The sequence below is a fragment of the Phoca vitulina genome, unplaced genomic scaffold (genome assembly GCF_004348235.1).
Source record: "Phoca vitulina isolate PV1807 unplaced genomic scaffold, GSC_HSeal_1.0 scaffold13, whole genome shotgun sequence".
In the NCBI taxonomy this organism is placed as follows: Eukaryota; Metazoa; Chordata; class Mammalia; order Carnivora; family Phocidae; genus Phoca; species Phoca vitulina.
The window spans coordinates 5,932,859-5,952,194 of NW_022589716.1; the positions used below are offsets into that span (position 1 = coordinate 5,932,859).

The 19,336-nt window shown below is 51.2% G+C and overlaps 1 protein-coding gene across 3 annotated transcripts in view; it reads left to right on the forward strand.

Annotated features, from left to right (window-relative positions):
• KLHL18 (kelch like family member 18) overlaps positions 1 to 17,408 on the forward strand; it is a 54,430-nt gene extending 37,022 nt beyond the window's left edge. Inside the window, exons 4-10 of one of the 3 annotated variants that reach the window (XM_032412609.1) lie at positions 486 to 684; positions 3,342 to 3,502; positions 4,758 to 4,894; positions 6,279 to 6,516; positions 9,644 to 9,748; positions 11,228 to 11,339; positions 12,256 to 17,407. In XM_032412609.1, the coding sequence (XP_032268500.1) occupies positions 486 to 684; positions 3,342 to 3,502; positions 4,758 to 4,894; positions 6,279 to 6,516; positions 9,644 to 9,748; positions 11,228 to 11,339; positions 12,256 to 12,642 (1,339 nt within the window). In that variant the 3' untranslated portion in view covers positions 12,643 to 17,407. Of the gene's footprint in view, positions 1 to 485; positions 685 to 3,341; positions 3,503 to 4,757; positions 4,895 to 6,278; positions 6,517 to 9,643; positions 9,749 to 11,227; positions 11,340 to 12,255 lie in introns of all 3 variants that reach the window. The other 2 variants (XM_032412610.1, XM_032412611.1) reach the window with 2 other exon arrangements.
• Positions 17,409 to 19,336: the final 1,928 nt, after the last annotated feature.

Here is a 19,336-nt window from a genome sequence, read left to right on the forward strand (position 1 = left end):
CCGCTGTTGTTCCTGGGAGTCCAGTTAGACCATAGAGCTTCTGGCTGTTTACAGAAGATGAAGCATAAGGGTCCTGATGTTAGAGAAGTCATCTCTCCGCGTGGTTTAAACTCTCATTCTACAACTTCAGTGCCCGCGTGGGGAACAGGTAGATGTTTGACCAAGAATGTCAACAGCTGAAGGAAAGCAAACAGTATGTGTTCTCCTATTCTTCTGTCCTCAAAGCTGCTTCCCAGACTTGCCAGAGAACTCGTCCCACCTAGACACACTGAACACTAGGACCACCAGGCAGTGTCTTCATTTTAAACCTTCACAATTGAGTCCCTGAGCAGCGCACCTGGAATCATGCACGGAGTTTGCAGCCAAGCTGAGAGCAAAGCAGGGTTTTCTCCATTCTGTAGCTCTCCCTAGAACCAACCTGAGAATGACCAAACATACCATTCTTCCTCTACATTTTTTCTTTTCATCTTTTCTTATGCCAAAAGTCTCCACCCCAAAAATTGCCTGGGTGTCCGCCAGTTTGCTGAGACCATGATGTGCGCCGTGCTGTACGACGCGGCCAACAGCTTCATCCACCAGCACTTTGTGGAGGTGTCCATGTCAGAAGAATTCCTGGCCCTGCCCTTGGAAGACGTGCTCGAGCTGGTGTCTCGGGATGAGCTGAATGTAAAGTCAGAGGAGCAGGTCTGTAGAGCACAGTAGCCATCTGCAGGGGACTCGGGGGCTCCTGCTCTTTCTAATCTTTGTTTTCTATTTTTTTTTTTTCATGAAGACCATGTGTGTGCAGTTTGTTTATTACGGGTTTGTTTCATTATACTGTGTGCCTGTTTCATGAGAACTTTGTATCCATTTCAGTGTCTAACATTCAGTGGATTTTATCAACATTGCACCCCTTATTCTTAGATGTCGGGTGATTTCCAGTATTTACTATTAGAAGTAATGCTGCCACGAACTGGAAATTAGCATAGATAACGCTTTCAAAGAGTCTTATTCTAAAGGAGAGCAGAGCACTGGGGCAATCACTGGGGAGGAATATGAAGTTGGAAGGGGTTGGTTGGTTTGTTTTTTTAAGGTGAGAAAAATGGCAGTACATTTGACTACTGGTGGGAATTTTCCAGAAGAGCGGGAAGAGTCAGTGATGCGGGAGGAAAGGGAGAATGGCTGCTGACATGACATCCTGGAGGAAGCGAAGAGGAGGCCGGCTTGAGGGCACGGGATGTCCCTGCTGGGAGTACCAGCCGCTCCTGTCCATCCCCGCAGGAGGGAGAACCTCCACAGCCAGGGGCACAGGGAGGCGCAGGGTGGGAAGGGACATGCTGGCAAATTCTACTGACGTTCTCTTCTGGCATGTGTCTATTTTCTTACCTGAGAATGAGGATCGGGAGGAGGGTGAGAAATGTGAGGAGAGATGAGAAGTCGTGAGCCAGCCCTCTGGGAGCGGGAGAGGAAATGGATGATACCAGGGAAAGGAAGAGGGGCTTGGTGGGAAGCAGGGCCTGACGAGATTAGCGACCACAAAGTTAGAATGGACCCACCAGGGGATGCCTGGCTGGCTCAGTCGGAGGAGCACGTGACTCGATCTTGGGGTTGTGAGTCTGATTTCCATGTTGGGTGTAGAAATTACTAAAAAGAATAGATAAACTTAAAAATTAAAAAAAAGAGAAGAAAGGACCAGTCAGCTCTGTCAGCTGCATATGCTAGCGCAGGTGCAGAGTGCAGGTGGGGATGAACTTACAGAGCTGGACCTCACCAGGGTAGAGATTTCTTCGAGGTGGGCGTGATTAAGGGAGGAAGGCGCACAGCATGGGCGCTGAGGGCACCCACCTCAGAAGCCACGGAGCCCATGCTGGGGGAGACGGCAGGGAGGAGGCGGGCCAGAGGGACCCGGAGCGCGAGGTTGGGAGAGAGGGAGCAGCGTCAAAGGCCTGTTGGCATCAGTTACTGAGGGGAAAGGACTGGAGGTGGTGGTCAGCACCGGCAGACTGAAACTGATTGAAGAGGCAAAGCCTTTGAATGACGAGGGTCCTCGAAGGACAAAGAAGACCTCTTCCCGGGGGTGGTCAAGAAGAGTGTGAATAGGGGCGCCTGGGTGGCTCAGTTGGTTAAGCGACTGCCTTCGGCTCAGGTCATGATCCTGGAGTCCCTGGATCGAGTCCCGCATCGGGCTCCCTGCTCGGCAGGGAGTCTGCTTCTCCCTCTGACCCTCCCCCCTCTCATGTGCTCTCTCTCATTCTCTCTCTCTCAAATAAATAAATAAAATCTTTAAAAAAAAAAAAAAAAGAAGAGTGTGAATAAATGAGAGTGCAGGGTGTTAGCAGTCAGAGAGGAGCAAAGGCGATCCCTTTGGTCAGCAGAGGTGTGGTGCAGACACATGAAGAGGACCGTGAGGAGACGTTACTTGGAGCAGAGGGTGGCCAGGGCTGGACAGCGAAGGGCTTCGGTGCAGGGGTGAGACGCTCAGACCTGGCCCTGCAGATGCTGGGAGCTCCTCTGCGGCAAGGCCTCTGCTGGTCCAGTCGCTGGGAAACCTATCCAAGGCCCCAGGCAGAGCAGCTTGGGATGCTTGCAGTGTGGAGTCCTGGCCTGCCATGAAGCTCTGCTTCCGCAGGAGGAGCCCCAGGCTCCAGGAGGCAAGCTGTTGGGAGGTTAGTCCCAACTCAGCTCATTTCCCTAATGTCCGAAGAGCAGTAGTAGAGGGGGCCCTGAGTGTGGCCATGTGGGCGCTCCAGGTGCAGGGAAGAGCCCCGTCCCAAGAGCGAGCCCTGTCCCGACCTCTCCCACTAATGAATATGACCTGGGGCAGCTCACTTACCGGTTATACATTGGATCCCAGGTTTTAAAGGGATGTACCCTTGTGGCTGGAGCCTTTGGCCAAGCTCCAGAGAACATCGATCTGGAACCAGGCCTTAAGGAAAGGGGGGCGGGTTTAGATGAAGAGAATATGAGGGGCCTTCGAGGTGAAAGGGACAGTGTGCACAGAGAACTGACCAGCCTGCGAGAACAGAGGGTGGAGGGGTTGAGGAGGGAAGACAAGTGGACAGTGTGGGGAGATGCACAAAGGAGTAAGGAACCAAGGGCAGCTTTTCACTAGGAGGATGTGATGAAAGCCAGGAAGCTGTTAATAGTCACTGAGGCTTGCCTTTCAAGAGGCTGGGCCAAATGGGGCAGCTTGGGGAAGTTTCCAGAAAACAGTGACTTCAGGAGATAAGTAGGAAGAAAAATGTATGGGCCCGAGGGACTGCCTCAGTATAGGGAGTGGAGGGATTGAGACTGGGGGGCCCGGGGATGTGGCCCCTGGGAGCGAGGAGTAACTACACGGCTTGCACTCTCTGCCATGGCAGGTCTTTGAAGCTGCGTTGGCCTGGGTCAGATATGACCGGGAGCAGAGGGGGCCCTGCCTGCCCGAGCTGTTGTCCAATATCCGCCTGCCCCTCTGCCGGCCCCAGTTCCTGTCAGACCGCGTGCAGCAGGATGACCTGGTGCGTTCCTGCCACAAATGCAGGTGAGCGAGGGCCGGCCTGCACAGGACGCTGCCGGGGGGGGGGGGGGGGGGGGGGGGGGGGGCGGGCACGCAGAGAAGAGAACTTGGCCACTTAGGCTGTTTGTGTTCCAGCTCAGGGGCAGAAGGATTTGGAGTGGTCAGTCCTAATTCACGGCACGCAGATTGATCTGCCTTGTGTCTAGAGCCTGGAAGAGCCCGAGTCTGACCCCTTGGGCAAAGACGTGTGCCATGAGGGAGCATCGAGGCAGAAGGGGCTTCCTTCCCTACACTCCCTGAGGATTCCTAGCATCTCCAGGAGCTGACTTAGTGGTGACTCCCTGGGGCTCCTTGTCCTCTCCAGTAAACATTAGTCAGTGCACTGGGCCTCAGGTGGGTTTGGGCCCGTCCACAGTGATGGGCAAGGGGGGACATGTTTACCAGCATGGGAAACTTTTACCCAGGGTAAAGCAGTGATGACGTGGCACAGCAGAGCTCCCAAAACAGCTCAGAAGGCGGTAGCCGTATAGGAGGATCATTATAAAAGTAGAACAGCAAAGGAAAATGTTCACCTTCCTCCAAACGGCTTGCCATATTCACAGCAGGTTCAGAGGAAGTCAGTGGCTGTGTGTGAGCTGTATGAAAGTGTATGGCAGGAGGGGGTGGAGGTGTGGCTGCAGGTAGGGGGACCCCGTGACAGGCAGTCTCATGGGGGCTTTTGGAGTTTGAACTTCATTCTGTACGCAATGGGTAGCTATCAAAGGTTCTTAGACAGCTTGGGCTGTAGTGTGGAGGGTGGATTGGAGGACTGGAGAGGCAGGACTGGAGGCAGGGCCATCCGTCAGCAGCAGTCAGCTTCTGCTGCCACGGTCTGGGTGAGAAATGGCGCATTGCAGGGTGCGGGCCAGATGGATAGGAAGGAAGAGCTGGATCTCAGTGGTGACAGGGTGCGGGCTGCTTGTCGAACCTCCCCAGCACCAGCTGTTGTAGCCACCACCCTGTTCTCCTCCTGCTAGGTGTGTGCCTATTAGAAGATACTCATTCTGATTACTCTAGCTGAGGTGGGCTCTGCTCATCTGCCGCTCCGATTCTGAGCATGTTTCAGTAGCTGTGTGTGGTTCCCCCTGGACTCACTTGGGTTCAAGACCAAACCTTCCAGAAGGCTTTTCCTCCCATGTTTCCCTTCCAGTTGGGGGTGGGGCAACCAGACTCGGAAATACAAATGTAGACCACGTGGGGAGAATACCTCCTTGTCGTAACATGCGACACCTTATTCCAGGGACCTGGTAGACGAAGCAAAGGACTATCACCTCATGCCGGAGCGCCGGCCCCACCTGCCGGCTTTCAGAACTCGGCCTCGCTGCTGCACGTCCATCACAGGCCTTATCTATGCCGTGGGGGGCCTCAACTCAGCAGGTATCTTGCACCTCCCCTTTGCAGGGCGCTGTCTGGGATTTTGTGGATAAAAAGGCACCAAACAACCTGACCTGGTCCTCTGGTCCCCTCCTTTGTGTGTCACACCCTGGTCCCTCTTGATTTGATACAGCTATTATACTATGCAGTGAAAGCATGTCAGGTATGAATACCATCAAATCAGAATATCAGAGCTAAATACCAGCCCTGGATAGAATGCAGTCCAGGACCCAGCTGTTACCAGGCTAATCACGTTTGGTCATATGGATCTCTGGGGTTAGACTGTATGTCTGTCACCATAAGAAGGAAAATTCTCCAAATACACGGTCACCACTATCCATAATACTGCTTTCTCTCCACCTGCTGCCTCCCACGCGGTGCACACATGCTTTGGAGTCGGCATGTTCTCAGCAGCTCTTACCCAGCCAAGTTTTTAGGCAAGCTCATGAGGCCCCCTGCCCTCCTGGCCACCCGGGCACCACTGCAGGTGGAGATTTCATGGGGAGGACAGTGTGGACTCCTGAATCTTGGTGGCATAATGGCAAAGGGTGGAGTCACTTCCCACGTGAAGGCCGGCTTTTTCTCTGGGTTAGTCCAGGCTCATGGAGGGGGGCAGGTGGTGGGCAGTCCTGGGCAGTCTCATTTTTAATTGAAGCTTAATGAGAGATGGGTCTGTTTACCAGTCTGTTTACCATATGCTTGTTAACCATGTGTCCTGGAAAGGGGGTGTCCTCAGCTAGTAAACGCTAAAGTGTGGTAGGAGCAAAGTGCCCCACAATAGAATAAAACAGGGAGGGGGGATTATTTTATTTGATCAAAAAAAAAAAACAAAAAAACCCCTGTTGTAAATGGTAGGGTTGGAATCATCATTCCTGGCTACTGTAACTACTATTTATTGAGCACTTAGTGTGTTCTAGAACTATGCTAGGTGCTTTGCCTATTCTGTCATTTAATCCTGATGACAACTCTGCCATAGAGATTATCTCCATGTCACATGTGAGAACAGAAGATGGGGATACAAAGCACCTTGCCCAGGGTCACACGCTAGTAAGTGAAAGTCGGCGGGGGGACCCATGCCCTTCCCTGTGGGTGTGCCTCCTGCACTGGGGAAACAGTGTTCCATCTCCCGTCGGCTTTGGCCTTAAGCGGGCGGCATACCTCATTGCAGTTTAAAACTGCCCTCTAGAAAGTGAATGCCTCCTGTCTGATTCTGATTTTCCTTGAAGAATTCAGTTTGAGGTTAGCACGGCTGAAGCGTCTTAGTGGGCCCATCTGGCTTGAGTATTTCTGTGGGAAGAACCGATAGAGTCAAGTCGAACATTCCATGTAATCAGTGCCCAACAGCTGTGATCTAAACACGTGGTCTCATTTGTTTTAATTTGAGTAGCAAATTTTTATGCAGGTGATTCCCTGAATGTGGTGGAAGTGTTCGACCCCATTGCCAATCGCTGGGAGAAGTGCCATCCCATGACAACAGCCCGCAGCCGCGTTGGTGTGGCTGTGGTGAACGGGCTTCTCTATGCCATCGGGGGTTATGACGGCCAGCTACGGCTGAGCACTGTGGAGGTCTACAACCCAGAGACGGACACGTGGACCAGAGTGCGGAGCATGAATAGCAAGAGAAGGTATTCTGGAAGCCACTTGTGCAGCCCGAGCATACACACTGAGCATCTGGGGAGCACCACACTAGACAGGCAGGGGCACATAATAATATAAAACACAAGCCGGCCTGGGAATTTCCTGCAGCCAGGCCAACCACTGCCACTCCCGGGAGCTCAGCCCCGTCTGCTCAAAAGTAAAATCCTTGCCTTGTCCTTTGAGGAGCTTGGGGAGATGAGACATGGACATGTGGAAGTTGTATTGTTATTTAAGTATCAGATAAGAATGGAAAACGTATGTTATGGAAGATTCTAGAAGGCAAAGAAACTGGATGGAAACGTCTGGAAGATTTCAGGGAAGAGGTGGGATTAAAGTTGAAACTTGAAGAATCAGGAGGATTTAACTTTATTAGTGATGAAAGGACATGAGAAGTGTTGTCCTTTATACTCTCTTCCCCACCCCCACGCCACCCCCCGGATCTCTGCCACACACGTGCTTCTGCCACCCTGGGAGTATGTGATCCATAGCAACATGCTTCACTTCAGTCACCCCCCCCTCCCCCCACCAGGTGTGAGCACATAGGTGGACCAAGTTTATGTCTCTTAACACACTCAGATACTTGTCTCCTCCATCCCTTGCCTGCTCAGATTTACTGAAGAAGAGTTAGAGGGCATCCGAATGGTGCCTGCATTCAGCCTTCTCAGTGCTGAAGTGCTCGAGTCTTCCCTTCCGTCAGACATGTGTGGAGCATGTGCACGGCTGGGCTCTGGAGCGGGGGGGATCGCTGGACAAGGTCTTCTCTTCTTCTGCCCTCAGTGGGGCCACCCTGGATCAGCAGTTTCAAGTGGCGCTCAGCTTTCTCTTCCGGGGCTGACAGAGGAGAGGAAGTGGTCCATACCCCTATAACCAGAACAGTTCTGCATTTCTCTCTCACGAATTGAGCTTCCTTCACAGATGCCCAACTTTAGGGGGAAAGTTACATGAGTTGTTTTTGAAAGGGGCAGTTTGAAAACCACTGGGGCAGATGCTCTTCAAGGGCCTTTCCGCTTTGTAAATTCTATGGCCCAAGCATTTGCCTGATAGGCCCCTTTGTCTGGCCCCGCTCTGGGTTTTCTGTGTGTAAGATCAAGCAACTGCCTGTGTGGCGAGGAAGAAGAAGTGTCAGGCCAGGAGGCACACAGACCACGTTCTGCAGTGTTAGTGTGTGGCCTCGGGCCAGGAGGAGTCTGCCTTTGTACATACCAATAAGACTAGATTCACAAAGGGTCACAGTAGGTTCGTTTGGGAAGAAAAGAATTTGTATACATGATCTGCTCTTCCCTGAGCTAACAGTCTTGTGGTTCCTTCCCCCCCACCTCAGAGCTTCCCTTTTCTGCTCCTTGGGTGCCTTGCAACCTTCTGTGGCCTCGGATGACTCATTACTCCATTTCTCCAGCCATGAGTGCCCTTTTTGCTTTCACTGCAACCCGTTGTTCTTCCTGGGGTGTCTGCTCTGGGCAACTTCCTTGCTTTGATGTCACAGAGTTTGGAGTGTTGTCTGGGAGGAAAGTCCTCTGGGCACCCCCTTCCCTCACTGTGGTTAATGCCCTGTTATTAGTAGCATGGACCCAGCTCCATTTCATCCCTTTGAAATTACAGGCTGCCGAACAATGTTCTGAGTCACTTCTCTCCTGCCGTCCCACATGGCTCTCTGTGTCATGCCCGTGCTGACAAGCTCCTTCCTGCCATCATGCTTCCCCTTGCCTGCAGTGTTCCATGCCAGGCCTCCTCCCCTCTTCACACTGGCCTTTACCGCTTAGTTAATAGTTAACCTCACTCAGTTTTGTGGCATCTCTTCTCTCTCGTATTGTTGTTGAACTCCTGTGTTGTTACTTCTGTCCACTTCTGGAAGGATAGTGACAGTGTCTAGTGAATTTGTGGTCTTCCCACAGTCCTTGCCTGAGGCCAAAGTCCTTTTCCTCTTCTGGGCCAGTTGAGGGGATCTGTTACGGTGTCCCTGAAGGGACATTGCACGGATCAGTTTGGTTTGCTGTGTACATTTGAAAGGTGGCAGTAAGCCTGGTATATTTTATTTTCCTGTTTGTCGGCCACCCAGATTCATTTTGACTCTTCAGCATCAGATTTGAGAACAGTGAATTGGGCAGCTTGGCAGGCATGTTTCATTTCTCATGAGGCATGGTGTAGAACAGATTATATGATTATGCCAGACTGTGGGGTCTTTGATCTGAGGAGAGGGGGGCACGGTGGGCAGCATGGGAGTGGGCTCGTCTCATTTAAATCCAAGGCCTGCCTCTCAGGCAGCCCGGAGAAGGACCCAACCTCCCCAGCCGCAGCTGCTCATCTGTGCCATGAAGATGGTGCTGCTTCCTTGGTGGGTGGGGTGAGGGGGGCAAATGGCAAGTGCAGAGGACCTCCATCAGTGCACAGCGGGAGCATAGTGTCACCCACGGAGCGAAGTAGGGGCCGTCGAGCCACATCTGTCATGAAAAGACATCTGTCAAACTTCACAGTGAATTAAATAGGGAAATCAGGCTAACACAAGAAACCCGTACAAAGCACTACACGAAGCATGGTCAGAGTCACATGGAGGAAGACCCCTGTCTTCCAGGAGGTCCCCACTTGTTACGAGGCGACAGGTGGCCTCCCGACACCCCCAGGTGCCAGAACGAGCCCCGGTGGGCAGGAGCTTCGGCTCGCCTCGGCACTGTGGATCTAGGACCTGGGACGGCACACCTCCTCCTGAGTGCCTCATGGGATCTGAGGGGTGAATGAGTGACCACAATGACAACAAGTGCTGGGATAAAGAAGCTGCTCCGGCAGCGTGGGGCCAGGAGGGACTGATTCTTGCTGAGGGGTCCGGGACAGCTTTGTGAGCAGGAGAGGACTTTGACGTAATGACACCTTGAGCGCAGCCAGGTGGAAGGTGAGCGTTTCAGACACAGCCAGGGCGGAGAGGGGGCCCCCCAACGGAACCCCGGCAGGGGGCACTGCAGGGCAGCTGCTTTCTCCTTACTTTTACACTTAGTCTCACACATGGGGCTTGGGTCTGCTCTAGAAAGAGGCAGCTGGTGGTCAGGTGGATCTCCCAGGGAGCGTGCAAGTCTGGCCTAGGAGGTCTGAGGCCCAGCTGCATGACAGCTCTGTCTTTTTCAGCGCCATGGGGACGGTCGTGCTGGATGGGCAGATCTACGTCTGTGGGGGCTATGATGGCAACTCTTCTCTCAGCTCTGTGGAGACCTACTCACCCGAGACAGACAAGTAAGGACTCCAGCTCCCCTGGGAAAACTGGAACTGGTTAAACAGACAGTATGAGAATGAGAACAGCAGTGTTTTATTTAAACTTCTCAAGGATAGAGAGTATCTTACTCACCGTTTCAGCCCCTGTCATACCTTGTGTATAATAGGTATTTAATAACTTTTGGTTCAATGGATGAAGGATTGAATAAATTTTAAAAATAAATAGTAGTCTACCTAGGTAGTTGGAGATGTTTATTTAATGCTCTGTACCTCTTTGTTAAATCAGCCCGCTTTAATGGGAGTGCAGGTGGAAAGGGATGAGAAATAAATGAACAACACTTTCCAAAGTAGGAGAGGTATGATTTGGGTAGGATGTGATTTAGAGGGGCAAGAAATGTTTCGTGGTCGGGTAAGCTTGGAAGACATTGATATCCGTACTGCCAGAGTTCTTAATTTCCATCAGACATAGTAACATTTTAAAGACTGAAAAATTCTCCGGTGACATAATGCCTGTCACCATCTTATTTTGTGGAATACTCTTTGGAAAACAGCTGGCAAGGTTAGCCCAAATTTTTCATTTCAGTATTTGAATCTTCTCATAAGCCAGTTCATTGAATGGATTCATCAGAATGCTTTTCAGCCAACATTCCATTCACTTAACCAACTGACTGTGTGTCAAGCTGGGTGTCTGAGATGCTTAAGTAGCAGCCGGTCCGCTGGGGCCACGGGTGCATCGTGATTGTCCTACCCTGGGGGCCTCTGTCTGGAGCTCTTGGGTGCAGGGTGGGGAGCACCTTCATTTTTACCACAGCTGGCAGGGAGAGGCAGGGTGGCAGGGAAGACTTCTGAGAGGTGACCCATCACAGATAGTGGGAGATGCACATCATAGGCAGGGAGACAGCACGAGGAGAGGCCCAGAAGAAGGAAAGTGCTCGTGAGGAGCCAGTGTGGGTGGCACATGGCAGGAGGTGAAAGTGGAAATAGATGAGTCCTGAGAGATAAAGAACCACATAGGGAACTCGGACTCTGCCTTGGCGGAAACAGTGAGGAGCCCCCTGAGGGGCGTGCTGCACAGGGTCAGGATGGGCAGGGTCTGAAAGCCAGGTGGCCTGTGCAGAGGCTGCGGCAGGCTGTCCCGGAGGGAGGCCCGAGCTAGGCCAGCAGTAGTGGGATTGGAGCAAGCAATGACTAGAAGGCAGGCCAGGTGGACTTGGTGACCACAGGAATGTTGAAGATGAGGGAGAAGAGAGGCCATGAAAACACTGAATATGAGTAGGACAACTAGATGGCCAGTGGTCCCATCCACAGGACCGGGTAGGAGCACGTCTGTAAGAGAGAGGGGCCTTGTTTAGGACATGCTAATTTTGAGTGCCTGCAGAGGTGGGGAGGTTGTCCAGGATGAGAAGGAACACTGCATGGTCTGCCCCGCCCCTCCTGAGCTGTCCTGGGAGGACGGCAGCTCTGCATCTCATGGCTCCCTCCTCTGGCTCTTCCCTGCAGGTGGACAGTGGTGACCCCGATGAGCTCAAGTCGCAGTGCTGCTGGGGTGACGGTGTTTGAGGGCAGGATATATGTGTCGGGTGGCCACGACGGTCTGCAGATCTTCAGCAGCGTGAGTCTGGGCTCCCCCGGGGCTAAGGGCACTCACTCCTTCCATCTTGGAGAATAATTTTGTTTTTAAAGAAAGATGTATTTATTTTGGAGAGAGAGAGAGAGAGAGCACAAGTGGGGTGAGTGAGGGGCAGGGGGAGAGGGAGAAGGAGAGAAGCAGACACCCCACTGAATGTGGAGCCCAACACAAGGCTCAGACTCACAACCCTAAGATCATGACCTAAGCTGAAATCAAGAGTCGGACGCTTAACCAACTGAGCCACTCAGGCACCGCCCCCACCTTTGAGTATAATTTTGAAAGGCAGTTCTTCGGAAGAAACTTCAGCCTTGCCATAACTGGGCAACGCGTCATCTAAAGAGGTTTCAGGCCATCTGCCACGTGCTCGGAGATTCTTCCCAGCCTGGAGCCAGTGGGCACAGAGGAGGGGTAGAGTATAGCCATGCCACCCTCACCCCGCCCCGCTCAGTTCTCCGCTGAACGCTGCATGAGAGCTGGCAAAATCCCTGCCCAGAGTAAGCTCAATTATAGAACAGTGCGAATTTGCAAATAGTTGTATTCTGGATAATTTGTTGGAAATTGCATTTATTCTTTAAAAAACCTCAGCCGCCATCTGGTGGTAGATCCATGGCGTCAGTCAGTGCCGCGCTCTGGACAGATTTCAGGAGACCCTGCTCTCCTCCCGCCTCTGCCACTCCATAGCAGTGCCTCCTCGGGCAACGCCTTTGTTTCCTAGGACGAAGAACAGAGGGGTCAGGGTGGGCGGGGTCCCTCACTCAGCCCGAGAGCAGGTGTGCGGCTGCGGAACGCGGGCCTCTCGCTGGAGTCTGACTCGCGTGGGCCGCCGTGCGCCGCGAGCCCCCCAGCGGCCCGAGCATTGGCTCCGCCCGCCGCACCTGTGCCTCTCTCCCTGCTGCAGGTGGAGCACTACAACCACCACACGGCCACCTGGCACCCAGCCGCCGGCATGCTCAACAAGCGCTGTCGGCACGGAGCCGCCTCCCTGGGAAGCAAGATGTTCGTCTGTGGGGGCTACGACGGCTCTGGCTTCCTCAGCATCGCGGAGATGTACAGCTCTGTGGCCGACCAGTGGTGCCTGATTGTCCCCATGCACACACGCCGGAGCCGGGTCTCCCTGGTGGCCAGCTGTGGGCGCCTCTACGCCGTGGGGGGCTATGACGGACAGTCAAACCTCAGCTCGGTGGAGATGTATGACCCAGAGACGGACCGCTGGACGTTTATGGCCCCCATGGCCTGTCACGAGGGAGGGGTTGGTGTGGGCTGCATCCCTCTCCTCACCATCTAAGGCAGAGGGTGGGCTGTGGCGGGGTAGGGATCTGGTACAAACACAGGCACTCCCTTCCAGGGACAGGCCCTCTTGGGAGAGGTGGGAGACCAGAAGATGGGGTGAATGTGAGCTCGCTGGAGGTACAGCCTCTCCAGGTGCTTACATCCTCCCTCACCGCGCTGCGCTCGGGACCTTCAAGCCTAGGTCACCAAGGGGCACCGCGTGGGGCAGAGCCCCTCTGGGTTCCGCAGCTGGTGACACGGGACTGCTTTGCTGGTCCTCACGTACACAGGCTCCATCCAAGCCCAGCTCCCACCTGCCACCTGCAGAAGGCCTGCCGTCTGACGCTCCTCCTCGCCTGCTGCTCTCCAGCCGTGGTGTGGCCAGTCTGCAATGGGGTGGCTGCCGTGACCCAGCCTGGTGGCAGCTGGGGTGCGGCTGGGGGAGGAAGGACGCACTCAGGGTGTCCTCCTGGTCTGCGGTGGTGCCCCCACAGCGCCGTGCTGCTTGCACACGAGCACCTCCCTCTTCTATCCAAGGGCACAGAGGACTTGGTCCTCACTGCTGGGCAACCAGGGAGAACAGAAGCTCTTCCCGTGTGGACTTCTGGGATTTCAGTGAGGTCTTTTCATCTTGTTGAGGAGTAACAGAAGAAGAAGAAGAAAAAAAAGATACTTGAAAGAAACAGACCGAAATTGAAACAAAGAAACACTTGAAAGAAACTGGAAAGAAAAGTACTTTTTTTTTAAGTGAACATTCTTTGGGAGAAGAAAACGTTCAAAGACACTAAAGGTGAATACGTGTTTCAGTGGCAAACCCCACCACGAGAAAGGCGGCGTCTGCTCCCACGTTTGGGTCCCAGGGTCCTGAGGCCTCGCACGGCACTCGGGGTCGCCTCTGAGCCCTCGCGTGTCTGGGATCAGTGCACTCTCGACTGGTCCTCTAGCAAGGTGCTCACGGGGTTTGTATTCACACCCGCCATCAGAGGACTTTTTTAACCGTAGGCTTAGCGAGTGGGCTGAGTTACGGCCGGCCGCTCTTCTAGGTGGGAGTTCCCAGCCAGTCACTGGAGGCTCCGGGTGCCCCTGTGGTTACCTCCCACGGCCACCAGGGCGCTCACTCAGATTCCCCACCCCCACTTTCATTCCTCACCTGACCAGCAAGGAAACAGCAGGTCCGGCCAGATTCTCGCCCATCTGTCATTCTTGGATCATTTTCCTCATTGTGATGCTTCTAGGGTACATTGACCGTTGGTACCTCTAGAACCTAACCAGGGACATGGTCCTTCCACCAGCCATGGCTGGCTTGGTCCAGTAACCTCGTCTACCCTGCCAGTCCACTGCTTCTCCATCCCCTCGCCAATTCCAGGGGCCTGGCCTCCCTCCAGCCCTCAGTAGAACGACCAGCAAGGTGGGCCTTTACATTCGAGCAAAGCTGACTTTATGGCAGAGAACTAGAGGCCGAAAGAATCTCTTGCTGCTGCAAAGAACAGATTTTATATTTCTTCCTCTGATATTAGCAAATGACCTCTTGAAGAGACTCCATGCTCCTTCCTCCTCCCTGGATGGGACCTCAATGTCGCACAGCGGGACCCGAACAGGAGGACACTTCTGTTACCAGTGCACTGGGCAGTGGGGCTGTCCTTCAACTGCTGCTGCCAAAATCTGGTTTTCTAAAATGCTTCCAGTACAGACTCAAAGAGGATACAGTTCCTTTCATGCAAGACTCGGTCTTAGGGCCCCCTTCTCCACCTGGCTGGTCTCCTGTCCCTTGCTGCCTGCCTGGGGTGTCCTGGAAGCGTGTTCAGAAAGGCACAGTGTGGAGCCTGAGACGTCCTTCCCACCCCAGTACCACAAGGTTTACGAGTGTGTGCAATCGCCATGTATCCAGAGGGAAGTACCTTTGTTAGCTGCCACTTAGGAGCTGGGCCTCTGCTACAAGCACTTGAAAATTATGTTTTTATTTTAAAAGACTCAACAATCTGATGCAGTGGAGCCTGGGCTCGTGGTGGAGCCCCAGCATTTCTCACTCCCTCTCGGTTTGCCTACAGAGGTAGACTCGGAAGGCGGTGGGGTCTGTGTTTCCTATTGGAGAGAAGTGTGTCCGTGCCCGTCTTGTTATAAGCCCTTCTGTGAACTAGAAGCAGTCCTGGCCAGCCCAGGTCGTGGAGGGGTTAAGGATCAGTCAGTGGGCTAACGAGCGGGCCTCCCAGGTCCTCAGGACGGTGGCACAGATTTTGCCATTGAGGCTGATAGATCATTTCCCTCACGATCTGCTGCTCTCGTAGTAACCTTCCTAAGTCCGCTGCCACCTCCTGGTGTGGAAGTTACGCCACTGCACCTGAGGCCAGTGTTTTGATCTGGGTGGGCTCAGCACAAGCGGGCCAACACCAGCATTTTCACAGTCTTCAGCAGTCAGCTCCTCAGTCCGAGGGGGATGTTTGCAAATGGCTGGGCTGGCTCTTTGGTGTTCGAGCCTTTCCAGGAGCCCTGTGAAAAGGAGAGTTCTCACCCAAGGATACTGTGAAAAGGGTATAACCAGCGGGTGGGGGAGATGTCGTGCTCAGTGGACCAGCTCTGAGCACAGGACTACTGTCCTGGGCCATTCCCCTTCCCAGATAACACACAGAGCCTTGTCTTCCGGGTTTCACCTGAGATCAAAGCCAGGATGGGAGCTGAAGACCAGCCTTTTGACTCGGCCACAGAGCTGGGCGTAGGTAGAAATTCTGCTCCTCCCACCCCCCCAAAGTCATTGTCCCCCAGCAAATCTTCCTTTTATTTATAGAACGCATGTCTTTTGTGTTAAGAAACCAAAGAGAAATAAAGAGTACACTCCTAATATCTTATCCTTTCTTGTTTTATTTTTTAAATATGAGAAGTAAATCATCTTTTTATTGCCTTCCAGTGAAAAAATACATTGGACAAAGTAAAATACTCTTGTGAAAATAAGAGAGGAGCCAGATGTATAGCAAAAGCAGTCTTTGGAGAGACGTGTGTGTATTTTATAAGAACGGGTTCGGGTGAAAAACATGCATGTTACGTACTTGCTGCTTTCCAAATCACTCCTCTTGGATTTCCCCTTTTCTTCACTCAGTGCCGTAGAACACAGGTTCCCTGATGGAATGCGGCTGGCCTGTTGACCGTCTAGAACCAAAACGTCCAGCTCCTTTCTAAAACTCTGGGCCAGAGGTGCTTAACTTCAGTGCACATAAAAGTCACTAGAAAATTCTTAAACCGCACATTCATTCATAGATCCCTCCTCGGGGACCTACGGCTGGGGTGCAGCTCGGGGTGCAGTGCAGGCAAATTCCCGTGGTGGTTTGCCTGCTCCTCAAAATGTGAGAGAACCCGACTCCTGTGTTTAGTTTCTACTTCTCCAAATACAGCCACATTCCAGAGCTGCCTTCCTGAGATTACACGCTGGTTACTGTGGTTTGGAATGTCAGGAAACTCTTCATTCACACTTTTCCAAAAGTCAGCTATGATCAGTCTTATCCACTGGGTGATGATTATACCTGAATGACAACTTTATTTTTCGAGTCTTTGGAAGGGTATGTCTCTCCCACATAACATCCCACTAGCACATGTTTCACACATAAACACTGTTGATTCTCACCAGGGCCTCTCTGGACTCCCCATCGGGTAGTTAGCATGGTTCATTTTAGTGTAAGGAAACAGCCTCAGAAGGGCCAGCTGACCTGATTCACCAGCTAACTGGTAGTGTTGTCAAGAATTGAGACCAGATTTCCACACTCAGTCCCGCTCGCTGGACAGGAGCAGTGTCTGATCCATCCAGCCTCGCGTCCGGCGTGTGCGGGGCTGCTGCCCAGTACCGTGATGGACCTTGCATTATAGAAGCAAGCCCCTTTGTGCCAAAGCAGAGGGAGCCAGATTATCTGTGGGCTTTGTGCAGTGGGAGAAAGGTCATTTGCCTCTAAAGTAAGAACAGCTCTTTCCTTGTAATCTACACCCTCTTGCTCAGAACCAAAGAGCCCATGTATGCAGAGTGGACTGTGAGCTTTATTCAGCTAGACTCATCTGCTTGACTTCCCATGTCCTTTTGTTGTGGTCCCATGGATTGCTCTCCACAACCAACAGCAGAGCCCATTCCTCTTCACCCCAAAGGTGAGCACTACTATTCTCTACTCCTGCTCATGATGATGTAACATTGTACAACCGAAAGCCGTTCTCATAGTGATTAGCCCAGACTTGCTGTTCCCAGTTTCATCTCTAGTGGTACACAGATGTTTTTCTCTCTAACGGAGCTGAGCCCCGGTTCCCTGTTCTCTTTTCCGAGCTTTGCAGTTCAGGATAAAAACCCAAACTCTATAGCATGGCATAGAAGGCCACTGTGACCTGGCATTTGTCCCCACTTGGCCTCTCTGAAATAGTCCTTCAGTGTGTCGGTGTAGATGTTACTCCTGCAGGAAAGCATCTCTGGTCAGCCTGGTGCCCCATCTCTATGCACGTCCTCACTGGATCCCACCAGGGAACGGCCTGTTTGCCTGTCTTAACCTGGTACATAGTGTCTTTTGTCGTGTACCCATCACCGGGCACACAGAGGAGGTGTAACAACTATGTTACTTGAACCTGAGGACACTCAGGTATATCAGATGCAAAGGTTGCCTAATCGTGCTTCTCTACTCTTCCTCCAGTTCGCATTGCTGATTTTTTAATAGTTTTATTGAGGCATAATTTGCATTATGCACCTTAACATTCACCCATTTTAATGCTCAAAGATTTTTGGTAAATGGAATTGTGCAGCCATGACCACTGTCCCATCTTAGAATATTTTCATCATTTTGAAAATTCCCTCATGCCCGTGTGCAGTTAATCCCCACTCCCACCCTCATCCTCAGGCAAATGCTTTCTGTCTCTATAGATTTGCCTATTCTGGACATTTCCTATAAATGGAATCATATAAAATGTGGTCCTTTGTGTCTGGCTTCTTTAGAATGTTTTTGAGGTTCATCTAGGCTGCAGCATGTATCAGCTTCTTCCTTTATTGTTCCTGAATAATATTCCACTGCATGGATATGCCACATTTTGTTCATCCATTTTTTTCACTAATTGATGAATATTTAGATTGTTTCCAGTTTGTGGTTGTTACAAATAATACTGCTATGACGTACAAGTCTTTGTGGACATATATCTTCATTCCTCTGGAGTAGATTCCTAGAAGGTGGCTGTCACATGGTAAGAGCTTGTTCAACTTTTTACGAAACAGATGAGCTTCTGCACAGTAGCCCTACCATTCTACTACGTTCCCATCAGCAGCATGTGAGCGTTCGGTTGCTCCACAGCCTTGCCAACTCTTGCAGTTGTCTCTTTTTGATTAGAGCCGTTCTAGTGGATGTGAAATGGCATCTCCCTGGAGTTTTAATTTGTGTTTTCCTGACCACTAAAGTTTGGAGCATCTTTTCATGTCCTTGTTGGCTATATCTTTGGTGAAACAGCTATTCAAATCTGGCCCATTTTTAAATTGAGCCATGTGTCTTATGAATGAACTGTAAGAATTCTTTACATTTTCTGGATACCAATCCTTTATCAGATCCAGGATTTGTAACTATTTTCTCCCAGTATATGGTGTGTCTTTTCCTTTTGTCAGCAGTGTCTGTCTCTTGAACTGTACAAGTTTTTTAATTTTGACGAAGTTTGGCTTATCAATTATTTGTTTTGTGGATTATGCTTTTGGAGTCATGTCTTAAGAACTTTGTGCATAAGCAAAGATTATGAAGAAATTCTTCTAGAAGTTTTATGGTTTAGCTCTTATGTAGGTGTATGATCCATTTTGAGTTAATTTTTAGAAATTCATTTTTGGGAGGCATCCAGGTGGCTCAGTCAGTTGAGCATCTGACTCTTGATTTCAGCTCAGGTCATGATCTCAACATCGTGAGATCGAGCCACGCGTTGGGGTCTGTGCTCAGCGGGGGGTGGGGGGATCTGCTTAAGATTCTACCTCTACCTCTGCCCTTCCTCCTGCTTGTGCACACGCTCTCTCTCTCTCTAAAATAAATTTTTTTAATTCCATTTTTTTGTGTGCATGGATATCCATTTGTCTCAGTACATTTGTTGTAAAGACTATTCTTCCATTGAATTGCTTTCGCATCTTTGTTGAAATCAGTTGACCATAAATAGAAGGGTTTATTTCTAGCTTCTCAGTTCTGTTCCATTGGTCTTATATACTTGTCCATGAACCAATACCACACTGACTGTAAGGTATTGATTTCTTCATCTTTTTTTTTTTTTAATTTTATTTATTTGACAGAGAGAGACACAGTGAGAGAGGGAACACAAGCAGGGGGAGTGGGAGAGGGAGAAGCAGGCTTCCCGCTGAGCAGGGAGCCCGATGCGGGGCTCCATCCCAGGACCCTGGGATCATGACCTGAGCCAAAGGCAGTCCCTTAACGACTGAGCCACCCAGGCGCCCCCTTCTGGGGTTTTAATAGATATTATGTTGAATTTAGATGAATTTGAGAATAGCCATCCTGACAATATAAAGTCTTCTAATCCATGAACATAGAATGTTTGTCATTTGTGTAGATCTTCCTTGATTTCTCTCAGCAATGTTTTGTCATTTGCAGTGTATAATCATGTACTTCTTTTGCTAAAATATTTTTATTTATTTTTATTGTCGATGGAATTGCTTTATTTTTAGATTTTTTGGTGTTATTTAGAAATTGTTTTTTTATATTGATCTTATGTCCTGCGAC